Source organism: Condylura cristata, unplaced genomic scaffold, assembly GCF_000260355.1.
Source record: "Condylura cristata isolate star-nosed mole 26May11 unplaced genomic scaffold, ConCri1.0 scaffold00015, whole genome shotgun sequence".
Lineage (NCBI taxonomy): Eukaryota > Metazoa > Chordata > Mammalia > Eulipotyphla > Talpidae > Condylura > Condylura cristata.
Genome location: NW_004567116.1, coordinates 2,559,445 through 2,570,945, shown reverse-complemented (window position 1 = coordinate 2,570,945; position 11,501 = coordinate 2,559,445). Strand labels below are relative to the sequence as shown.

Here is an 11,501-nt window from a genome sequence, read left to right as displayed (position 1 = left end):
ACGGGACTGAGGCTGGCGACGGAGGCCGCCCGCGTCCTCCCCCACCCGCACCTGGACGACCCCCACTCGTGCTCACTGGTCGGCGCGCAGAGCTGCGGCCACTGGCCAGCTCTGCTCGCGCCCCCCAGAATACACGTGCACGCTAGGATGTGGACGGGCCTGGGGATGGAACCACCCACGCGCCCATACAGGCACCAGGGTGCGCGCACGCACGCACGCACAGGCTCAGACACGCAGGCATGTATGTGCCCATGGACACTGGCCCGGACTTCACACTCGGCGGGGCACCTACTTGCTCATAGCTGCCTGCGTGCACACAGGCAGGTCACAGGCAAAGACTGGGCACGTCCAGAGGCCCAGAGATGGTCCCCCTAGCTCGCCCTCCAAAAAGTCACCCATATGCCTACAAGCAATGCGCCCCACACCTGAGTAGTACTTGAAAGACACACACACACACACACACACACACACAGTGCTCGCACCACGGTACAAAGGGCGCTTGCTCCCTGACCCCCTGCCCAGACCCCCCAGCCTCCAATCATTCCTCCTCTCCCTCCACTGGGGGTTCCTGGACACCAGGCCCCCAAGAAGCCCACATAGAACAGAACCCTTCCTGGGCCACTTAGGTAGAGCCGAGATAGTCACTTCTCATTCTAGGTGCCCCCCCCCCGACTTTGGGGAAATCTCTGGAAAGTATTGGTCATAGCCCAAGAGGTAAATACAGGGGGCCCCCTTCTTTCCATCCAGATGCCACCCCTGCACCCTCGGTCCGGCTCTGCTAGGACTGGGGAGGGCACCAGAGGTGGAAAGGAGGTAGAGCAGGAGGGAGGCAGGGTCTAGCCGGCCAAAGAAACAGTGCACCCGTGGGGGGAGGGGGGTAAAGGAGGAGCAAAAGGAAGGGAAGGTGCGGAGAGCGGGGAGAGGCTAGCGACTGGAGAATGGGAGGTGCAGGGGAGCGCTGGCTCCAGCGATGGAATCGGAATTCCTCTTTAGAGCGAACACTCGCCAGAGCCCCACAGCCAGGCGCCCGGCGCCCGGGTGCAGTGAGCACCCTGGACAGCTCCCCCTGCGCCGTGGTAACGGGAGCCGGCCGCGGGCGCACAGCCCTCGGGAGAGTGAAGAAAGGGGTCTCTGAGGCAGCCAAGCGGAAGCTTCAAGTCCGCACAGGATGCCACCGGAGAGGAGATGGGGGGGGCCGGCCTGGGCCCCGGAGCCTTACCCTCCTGCCCGCCCTGTCCCACTCTCGTACCCCCACTCTGGAATGCCGACTGACAGAGCTCTGAGCTGGCAGAAAATTTATGGCCCCCAAGGGAGGGAGGGAGGGCGGGAGGGAGGGAGGAGCCGGTGGCGAGGAGAGGAAGGGAAACCGCCTAGAGGCCAATCAATACCAGTGAGTGGGAAGTGGGGAGAGTGGGGGGAGGGCATACTGGGGGGGGGCGAGAGGGTAAAAAAGGAAGAGAAGGGGTGTAAAGAGACCAGCAGAGGCCGCAGAGAACACTGAGCTGGGCGAGATGAGAGACAGGCTGCAGGGACCCCTGAGCCAGGCCCCCCGGGGTTCCAAAAGTCTGAGCAGGAGCAGCCTTGGGGCGGGGTAGGGTCCCCAGGCTGGGTGCGGGTCCCCACCCTCAGCCTGGAGCTCAGCCATGTCACTAGGCGGCCCTCCTTTTGGCACACCTTCCTCTCCCCCCACCAGTGTGGGTGGGGTGCTGCCCTCTGATCTCCCTCCTGCCTTCCTGGAGGCCCAGGCTGGGATGGACAGAGGTCCCAGCAGCCGCCCAGGCTCCCGGGGCCACCACTGGGGACAGGCAGCCTGCAGGTGGCAGGTGGGCTCTGCCCACCCTCTGAGCACAGGTCCTGGCTCCCTCCGCCGGGCTGCTCCCCAGGCAGCGTCTCCCCCAAAATCAGCCAGGGAGACAGCAGAAAGGACAGCGTCCTGGGGAGAACCAGCCTGGAGGAGGGACAGCCGGAGAGGGGAGGGCTCACAGCTTCAGAAGCTCTGGGGGAGGCCCTGTGCCCAGGTCCCCACGCTGGCCTTCAGAAGGGAGCTCTCGGGGTCCCCTGCTGTTTCAGGAGCAGCATGCTGAGCCCTGAGGCTCCAGGTCGCACCCACCTTCAGCTCCGTGGCTCTGCTTGGACCCTGGCTGCGTCGCCAGAGCTCCAGGATGGCGCCCAGCCCCGGCTTCCCTGCCTCCCACCTGCCGGAACCAGAGAAGCGGCTCCGGCCTCTAGTCCAGCCCTGGAGAGGTGGTGGGGTCCCCTAAGTGCCTCACAGGAGACTCCGCAGGTGCAGTATGGGGGTGACCGTGAGCAGCTGCACTTCTTGATCCTGGTGCCCTGAGCATGGGGCCACCGCCCCGCCCCCACGCAGGCGCAGCACCCAAGCGCCTTGGCAGACAGGGCCTGTGTCCCAGCGCCCCCCCAGTGGTCGCCTTCTCTCAGGAGCAGCCTGAAGGGGCTTGGCCAGGGGCACCGCCCTAACCAGGGGGGCTGCTCCTACGAGGTAAGAGGCAAGTCACCAGTTGCTACAGGTCTCTCCACTGAGCCAGCGGGACGGCCCAGGCCCAGCCTGGTCTCGAGTCCCTGTGCCCTAAGCTGGCTGTCAGCTGGCTGCTCTGGGAGGTACTGAGCGTGCCAGGTCCAGTGAGGAAGATCCTGGGCGCAGGACAGGGATGTGCAGGTGCCTGGGGCCAGTCACACTGGACAGTGAAGTGGGCTGACCGGGACTCCAGGGCAAGGGGAAGCTGGAGACCGGAAGCCCAATGCCCGGAGCCCCCTAAGCAGCTCGGGGCTCGCAGCAGGGTGCCGGGCTCCACCATGTGGCAGAGAAGCTTGGGCTCTGATCCCGGCGCCGAGTTCTCCGATTAGTCTAAGCTAAGTGACTGTCACCGCCAGAAACGCACTGACCCTTCAGGCTGCAGTTGCCAGGTTTACAGGAGAAGACGCTGCATCTGTGAGAGTGTGTGTCCCTCCCCAGGCCTCTTGGCTGGGCCACCCCCAGCAAGGCCCGGAGCCGCGGCCTCCCAGCCGCCCTCGGTAAGGGCTCACCTCTCCCCTCCTGCCCCAGCTCCCCCACTGGGCCTGAGCCCCAGGGACCAGACGCTGCCACCAACGCTGTGTCCGGGGCCTCACACCAGAAAGGAAATGGCAGCAGGTGGCCCAGGCAGGGAGAAGAGCCAGGGAGGCTGCAGGCGGTGCCCCTGGGGCCCAGGGCAGCCTGCAGCTGGAATCCTCGAGGGAAAAGCAGGGCCCACAGGGCGGGCGTCCAGTGGCCTGCCCCCATGTCCCGGAGGCCTCTGCCTGGGGCAGGGTCCACTCAAGGCAGAAAACAGCCGGCTGGCACTGCACACAGCAGAAGGCCCAGAGGAAAGGGGTGCCCCCCGCCCCCACCCTATGCCAAAGTGTGTGTGCCAGTTACGAGTACAACATGGATGGTCACTGCCAAAATGACACAGGGAGACACAGAGGCAGACGGCCCTCCGGCTCAGAGGGGCCATCGGGGTGCGGGGATGACCCGGGGTTCAAGCCGCAGCGATCCTGGAGAGGCGGCCACAGCCGGCAGCCCATGGCAAGACCGGCTGAGGAGGAAGCAGCCGCAGGCCCTGAGAGCCCCCCCCCCCAGGGCCGGCAGGCTGAGAGGCCCGCCCCCCCCCAGGGCCAGCAGGCCGCCGGCCGCACTCACGGTCATTGCAGACGGGGCCTCCGTAGGAGGTCATGGTGCAGTCACAGGTGAAGCCGTCCCACTGCTGCAAGCAGACGCCCTGGTTGGCACAGGACTCCTCGGTGCAGGTGGTGCTGGGGCCTGGGGGAGGCGGGAGGGGGCGCCCCTCAGTCAGGCCCTCCCTCCCAGGGCCTGCGGAGGTCGCAGTCCAGAGCCCCCCGCCCCCCCGGGTGCTGCAGGGTGAAAGGCCAGGGACAGCGGACTCGGGGGCGGGCCTGGCCTTCAGCCACGACGCGGGCCGGTGGCCCTCACCCCGGACCAGGCCTACTGGCCTGACAGGGAGGCCAGCGGCCCCTGCGCCCCTCCGGCCCCACTCACCGTCACAGCCCCTCTCCACCTGCCCGATGCGGTGCAGGGCGTCAGCGATGAGGTCCGGGAGGCGCCCGTTGAGGTCCACCGAGGCCAGGCAGCCCTGGAAGCCATCCCGGGAGGCCACCAGCTTGGGCAGGTTGCTGAACATGTTCTTGCTCAGACCACCAATGTACAGCTCCCCTGCAAAGGGGGTGCGGTCAGACCCTCGTCCTGCACACGGTCCCCCAGCCAGGACCCCGCGGCCTGCAGCCCGCCAGCCTCCCCCTCCCCCGTCCTTCTCCACTTTGCCATCTGCCTGCTCCCCCAGGGAAGCCCAGATGCCTGGGGGGTGGAGGGGAAGCAGCTGGAGGCCCCAGCTCTGTGCTCTCTCCCACATGTCTGATTCCAGTTCCGGCGCAATCAGGGCTTTTCAGAGCCCTGCACCCCCACTCTCTGCACCCCCACTCCCTCGCATCCCACTCTCCCTCAGATCTGCCCCAACTCCCAGTGCTCTCAGGGGGGTCCTGGGCCCAGCCTCTCCCAGCCATAGGGCTTGACTCGTGGACACTGGTGACATGAAGAGGGTGCTCCTTGGGGACCCCTGATGTCCCATCACTGCCTAGCCACAGGGGCCCCAACATCCTGGAAGGCCAGGCCAGGCCGTACCAGAGCTTCTGAAAGACCCGCAAATCCCCCCATCCAAGCCTGAGGCTCAGACACCTCTAGACCTGCCCAGACCACCCCGGGGGACTGCGGCCACTTTGGATTCTCTGTGACACATCGCCCCCTCCTGGCAGCAGGGCGGGCCGGCCGCACTTCGCAGGAAATCCGACTCCAGCTGGACCAGGGGACTGGGGACGGCAGGGAGCAGCCGCGTCCACAGCGACCAGGACCGAGACTGGGACCGGACCGCACCGGGACGGATTCGACGTCCCCAAGGACCATCCCCAAGCTCAGGCAGTCTGAGCCACAGTGACACTCAGGGTGCCTCTGAGACTCTGGCAGCTTCAGGCACGTAACAGTCATTGGGGACACTCCCTGGGCCGAGGGGGGGGGCCGGGGGGGCTGTCGGCCTCCTGTTCATTCCTGTTCTAACCCCCGGTCTCCAGACTCAACCTCCTCAGTGGCTGCCGAAGAAGTCTGGGGTCTGCCAGGCCCTGGCGTGACCCTGAGCCCGCAGGGAAGCCCAGGCCCAAAGCAGCCCCCAGAGGTGCCCACCAGGGGCCCAGCGACAGCCCCCTGCCCTCAGTGCCCCGGGCCTCCACACGCCCCGGGCCGCCACCTGCCCGGACGCCCGTCTCTCCCGGCCTCCAGCCAAGGGGGTCCCCCAGCCCCCCTCCAAAGACGCCTGCCGCTCCCAGCCCTCGCGCCGGCCTCCGAGGCCTCCTCCCCGGGAAGCGGGGAGCGGGGAGACGCTGCGGACAGGGCACCCGGCCGGGCTGCGGCGCCGGGGGGCCTCTGGCAGGCGTCCCGGAGGCCCCACCTTTGAGGTCCAGGTTGCGGGCGCCGTTGGAGTGCTGCGTGACGGTGCGGGAGTCGATCTTGAGCGTGTGCACGTTGCCCGGGTCCCGGGACACCACCACGCTGTGCCACTGGTTGTCGTTGACCGGCTTGTCCGAGTTGCCCTTCATCAGGGACGGGCCGTTCCCCAGGTCAAACACGTAGTGGATGTACCTGTCGGCAGGAGGGAGTGCTGGGTCCAGAGTGGTGGGGTGCAGGACAGGCGTGGGCAGGGTCCCCGGGAACACAGGAGGGGCAGGGGGGAGACCCCACCGCCGAGGACCCAACAGGCCGAGGCTGGGGCGTGAGGCCCCTGGGGGGGCAGAGCGGGAGGCCACACAGTAGGTCCTGGGACACCCCAAGAAGAGCTGGGGGAAGAGTCTGTGGGGACAGCGGGGTCTTCTGGAGACAGAGACAGCTGCTCTGGAAAGGGGCCCCCAGGCCCGTGAAGTCCCAGGGACAAGTCCCATCCTCCGGCGCTGGACAGGGCAGGGCCAGCACGGTGAGTTCTGTGGGAGACGCCTGGCGGACGGTAACGGTGTCGGGGGGCTGGGGTGGAGGTGTTGCGTCTCCATGTCGGCTGCTGGCCGGGGACCCGAGTCCTGCCCGCAGCCGGGGGGTCTGGGCCTCCCGCGCCCCGCCCTCACCCCTTGACCAGCTCGATGACGATGAAGTCGTTGCCGTTGCCCGAGTTGAACAGCAGCAGCCCATCGGGGGCCGTGGTCTTGAACTGGAAGAACAGGTGCATGGAGGCGTAGGCCTGCAGCGTGGCGAGCGCCAGGTAGCTGCCGCGGCTCTTGAAGGTGACGGGGTCGGCCACGATGGCGCGCAGCCCGAAGCGGGCGTTGAGCTCGCAGTAGGTGATGTCGCCGTCCTTGCACTGGTCCATGTAGTGCTGGCCGTTGAACGCCAGCCCGCTCAGGTGCCCGATGAAGTTGGAGGGCACCACGGAGATGAAGCGCCGCTCGGTCATGATGCCCGTCTCGATGTTGTGGAACTCCAGCCGCGTGTGGGCGCCAGCCATCTGCCCTGCTCGGAGGAGACGGGCGGGAGCGCGGGGGACGCCGGTAGGGTCACTCGGGCCGAGGGCCGGGACCCTGGACCCGCCCCTCCCCACGGGCGAGGGACGCCGGGGCAGCGGGCAGAGCCCCCCGGTGCAGGAGGAGACGCGGGGCTGGGCGGGGCCGAGGGGCCGAGGGGCCCCCGACCCCAGACACAACACCCTGGGGGGAGAGATGGCCCCGGGCCACCAGCCCGGGCTGCGGCCACCACGAAGAGCCGGGGGCAGGGCCCGGCCACCTACCTTCCACGGTCACGTTGTCCACCGACAGCTGCAGGCTCCTGCCCCGCCGCACGACCCTCACCGTGTGCCACTCGTTGTCGTTGAGCTTCTGCCCCGCGAAGAGCGTCTCGGGGCCTTTACCTGTAGCACGAGGGGGCGTGAGGCGGCCCCGGGCCCCAGGGCGCCTCGCCGCTCACCCCCGCACCCTGCGCCCAGACCTGGCTGCGGGCCCAAGGCTCAGGCCGACACCCGCCGGCGCCTCCCCGGGCCCCGGGGCCCCCGTGTCCGTGGGGGGCGGCGGGGAAGTCCTCAGCTCTGGGGCACGGCTCAGCCCAGGGCACAGCTTTGCCACGCCCCAAATGTGCATCTGCACCCACAGCCTGCGGCGGGCCGGGAGGCCCCAGCCCCCAGGCACACCCCTCCCTCTACAGGGGCCTGGCTGCTCCCCACGGGCGTGCAGCCATTGCGAGACCAGCCAGCGTGGTCAGCGGGAACGCGTCCTAGGAGTGCTGGCCACCACTCAAGGCCAGCACTGTCGCCTTCCAAGTCTAAAAGGAAACATATTTATCTTCAGGTTGGGCTGGACTTGGCCAGGGGCCCCGCGCTGTGCACACAGCGCCAGGAGCTCACCCAGCCGCAGTCCTACTCCTGCCACCTCTAAAAGCACCCCTTCTTTGGCAGGAAGTTGACCCGCACCCCACGCGGAGCCGTGGAGGCGGAAGCACCGGCCCTGACCGCGCTCAGGCGCGCCTGCCTCTCCAGGGGCCTCAGGCTCAGCGTCTTTCCCGCGGGCCTCGCGCGCCCCCTCGTGGCCACCTCTGGCGCTGCAGCAGGACGCCCCAGCTCCTCTGGCTCCCTCCAGCCCTCAGGGGAGGGGGCTGTCCTGCTGTGGGGGCCAGGTCTTTGCCCCCTCCTCCTGAGGACTTGACATGACAAGGTTTCCCGGTTTCTCAGCATGACCCAGGGAGCACGCTGGCCCGGACTCTCCACTAGCCCTTCCCGTGCACCTCCACTCTGCCCAACAGTCCCCCACAAGCCAGTCACCAGGGCTTCTACTCCCCCCGCAGCCCCCCAGATCCGTGTCCAGCGTCCCAGGCCCTTTGGGGTTCTGCAGAAGAGGGAAGCCACTTACTGGGTGCGCAGCCGACGCGCAGGCAGTCTGGGGGGCCATGGGGCGGGCAGGGGGGTGGAGACAAAAAGGTAGAACAAGTTTTTTTTTTTTTTTACATCCTTCACAGGGAGGGGTGTCTGCAGGCGGGGTTCCCCCCGGGGCCACTTTCCGGGGACCACGCGTGCCCAGGTGCCCTCTGCCCTTCCTCAATGGGACCCCAGGCCCTCCGCCCCCAAGAGGGCTCCAACCCCCCCAGAGCTGGGAGGCAGGCAGGCTATGGAAGAGGGCAAGCCGCTCCTGTCGGAGGGAGATGGCACCTTGACCCCAGCCGTACGGGGACACTGGGGGCCCAGGGGCCGACCAGCCCCACACCTCCCCATCTCTGGGGGAGCTGTGTGGGGAGGGCCAGAGACCCTGCCTCCCCCACTCTGGGACGACTCCCTGCTCAGCCCAGGGTGGGGTACATGGCTCCCCATGCCCCACAGGAGTCTGAGCTAAATTGTGGGGTCTGCCCCAGGGCCCCCTTCCGTGGCCATACACCGCCCAGAGTCCCAGGGGCCAGCACCACCCCTGCAGGAACCTTCCTTCGCCTTCCGACCCCGGGGGCCGGCTGCCTCCCGGGCCGGAGCCCTAACCTGGAGAAGGGCAGGTGCACCTCTGCTTCCCAGGGAGCGGCCAAGACCTCGCGGCGAGGCGCAGTGAGCCCCCGAGCATGACTCCCGAGCACCCCGCCGGGATACCGCCTCCTGGCCCTGTCCTGGCCGGCCCTGGGCTAAAGGCTACGGCCTGCGTCCGCCTGCGGGACACGTCACCTGCCTCCTCCCGGCCGCCTTGGCTGAAGAAACAGCGCTGAGGGTGCTGTGAGGTCGGGCTTGGCCCCTGGGACGCCCCAGGGCCTGAGAAGCGGGGTCCTGGTGCCAGCACGTGACCGCAGGCCATCTCTCTCTGCGCCCTGCTCCCCTCCCGGGGATCGTGAGCAAGGACCTAGCTGGGGGAGAGACGGGCGCCCCTGGGCTGGCCCTGCCTGTTGGGGGGGGGGCTCTGTAGACAGTTCCCTGGACCCCGCAGCTCCGACCACACAGGTGCTGCCCAAGCACACCTTGGCCAGGGAAGCAAAGGATGGGGCACCTGGCACCTGGGGGCCCCTGAAGGTTCCTGCAGGGACAGTAAACAGACGCCCCCGTGGCTCTGGGGGGCATGTGCCCCTCGGGCAGTACAGCTGAGCTCCACACGCGTTGTCAACCGCAGCAGAAGAGTGGGGGGAGCAGCCGGGACCCTGAGCCACAGCCTGGTACCCAGGGAAGGGTGGGGAGGGGGGCAGGGAAGGTCGAGAGGGCAGAGCGGAGGGAGGCGGGGCGTAGAGGGAAGGAGCGGCTGTGGGGTGCCAGGCCTTGGAGTCGGGTCACGGGGGCTCACTCGGGGCCAGCAGAATCTTCTCCAATGAAGGGTCCAAAAAAGAAAAAAGGGGGCTGGAAGGGCAGGCTGATCCCCTTTTGGGGGAGAGGCGCAGGGAAGGAGCTAATGGCCCCTCCCCGGTAGGAGAGCGCAAGGAACGGGGGCCGTCTGTCCAGAGAAGAGGTGTCAGCTCCAGGCTCACCCCCATCACCCCACCCCGAAAGACCCCAGCGCAGTGGCTTTGACGGGAGCGGACACCCCTCGAAGATGGCGCTGGCAGTGTCACCCGGGAGGTGTCCGTGCCGGACCCTGGGCAGGCTGAGCGGGGGGCGGCGGCCCCCGGCCGTGGGCAGTGCTGGCTGCGCAGACACAAGGCCCTGGCCAGCCGGGCCCGGAGGAAGGGCCCGACCGTGGTGGGACGGTGGGCAGGGGCCTGAGGGGCTGGGACCGGGCCCCGCCTGAAGGGCTCCGTGTGCCCCGGCTGGCCTGGGCACCCCCATGCTCCGTGGGCCCAGGAGGCAGAACTGAGGCTATGCGAGGATCTCAGCAAGGGGCTTCACGTCAGCCTCGATGGCAGCCACGGGGTGGTCAAGGAGGGTCACGCCAGGCGGGCGCTGGGGCGCTGGGCCCAGGGGCCAGACCCGGGGCAGGGGGAGCGCCCGGCGGGTGTGGTAGAGGCGGGGGGGAGGAGGGGCGGCCCAGGCCCTGGGCTCCCGTCCGGCCGTCTCCCGGGGCTGGCACCGAGGGCCGCCTGCCCAGTGGCGGCCTCAGCTCCCTGGTCGGGCACCAGCACCACAGAGCGCCTGAGCGGGAGTCAGCCTCCCTCCTCACGGCAGAGGCCCGCAGGCTCGCCAAAGTCAAGTGAGCCCAGGCCCAGGGCATTGGCGTCCACTACTGAGGACAGGTGGGTGACAACACAGCCCCAGGTCCGGCTCTGGAGCGGGGTTCTGGCCCAGAGACCCTCGTCCGGCACCCGCATGTGGTACTTGTTCCTGTGACCCAACATGCCTCCAACCCCACAGGAAGCAGGCAGAGGGCCCGGATCTCCTTTCACAGAGGCTCTGAGGGGACACACTTACCAGCCGGCCAGAGCAGGGCAGGCCCCGGATCTTCCACCCCAGGCCCAGTGCACCCCCCCACTGCAGCGGGGGGCGGGTGACCCCCCAGTGTTCGTGGTGGGCACTGGCCGGGCCCGACAGCGTATAAGAGTTGGATCTCTGCGGACCGGGGCTGGGGGGGCAGGCGGCCGGAGCACCTCAGCCGGAGGGCCCCTCATTCTCTAATGTCAGGTAGTTGGGGGCTCGGACAGAAACGCGTGGGAGGGGAAAGCAGGAGGCGAAGGGGTGGGGGAAGCCTGGCTTCCCCATCCAAGCAAAGGAGCTGAACTCCCTCTCAGGGGACCTGAGACCATCCAAGAAGGAAGAAGCATCCGCTTCCCTGCAGAGGAGGCCTCCGTGTGCCTGCTTGGGCCCCGCCCGGCACACCTCCCGGGGTGCAGGCCGCGGTCTCACTAGCCAGACCCTAGCCGCCAGAAGCGCAGGGCTGGGCTGGTTCCCTGCTTCCTGTGACAGTTTCAGGAAGCCAGGGGTGTCATGCAGACTGGGGAGCTTGCCAAGAGGCGCCCCATCTGCTGTGGCCTGCAACTCTGCAGTGCAGACTGGGCTGGAGGTGTGAATGAAGCAGAGCCGTGGGGAGCCCCAACACTGTGGGGCCTGGCACCTACCCACCTCCCCTCCAGCACCCGAGAGGTCATGGCGCACTTTCAAGATGAGGTAACTGGGCCCCAAAGGGCCATAGATGCCCTGGAGGCCCACGTTAGCAAGAGACTCTGGATAAATATTTAAACTCGAGCTCTGTTCTCTCCAGGTGAGGCTTCTACTCTGCTCAGAGCCGACTCCTCTCGGCCCAGGACAAGCCACTCTGCTGGCTGGGTCTTCCTCCGTGGCAGGCCCTCGGCCAGTCCGAGTGGACCAGTGGGGGGCCAGCCCGGACAGCTCAGGGCCTCCGGCCTCTGGTGTTCTGGAAAGCTCCGTGGTATGGGAGATGAGTCTGACTGTCGCCCCACTTCAGGCACACTGGACACTGCCCGGGTGCCATGAGGGCGGCCGAGGGCCCGTCACCGCTGTTCTCTTCCTGCCTCCGGCCGTGTGAGCTGAAGTCCACTCTGAGTGTCCACTGGGCTCGAGACCCCACCGGCCCAGGAC

At 68.0% G+C, this 11,501-nt stretch overlaps 1 protein-coding gene across 7 annotated transcripts in view; it reads right to left on the bottom strand.

Annotated features, from left to right (window-relative positions):
- Nucleotides 1-11,501, bottom strand: part of NRXN2 (neurexin 2) — an 85,687-nt gene that overhangs the window by 33,251 nt on the left and 40,935 nt on the right. For 6 of the 7 annotated variants that reach the window (XM_004682661.2, XM_012725222.1, XM_012725224.1 and 3 more), the window contains 6 exons: nt 7,924-7,950; nt 6,813-6,932; nt 6,157-6,538; nt 5,493-5,683; nt 4,037-4,210; nt 3,680-3,799 (listed from right to left, as the gene is read on the bottom strand). In XM_004682661.2, coding sequence (XP_004682718.1) covers nt 3,680-3,799; nt 4,037-4,210; nt 5,493-5,683; nt 6,157-6,538; nt 6,813-6,932; nt 7,924-7,950 — 1,014 coding nt within the window. The remainder of the gene's footprint in view (nt 1-3,679; nt 3,800-4,036; nt 4,211-5,492; nt 5,684-6,156; nt 6,539-6,812; nt 6,933-7,923; nt 7,951-11,501) is intronic. The other variant, XM_012725219.1, reaches the window with a different exon arrangement.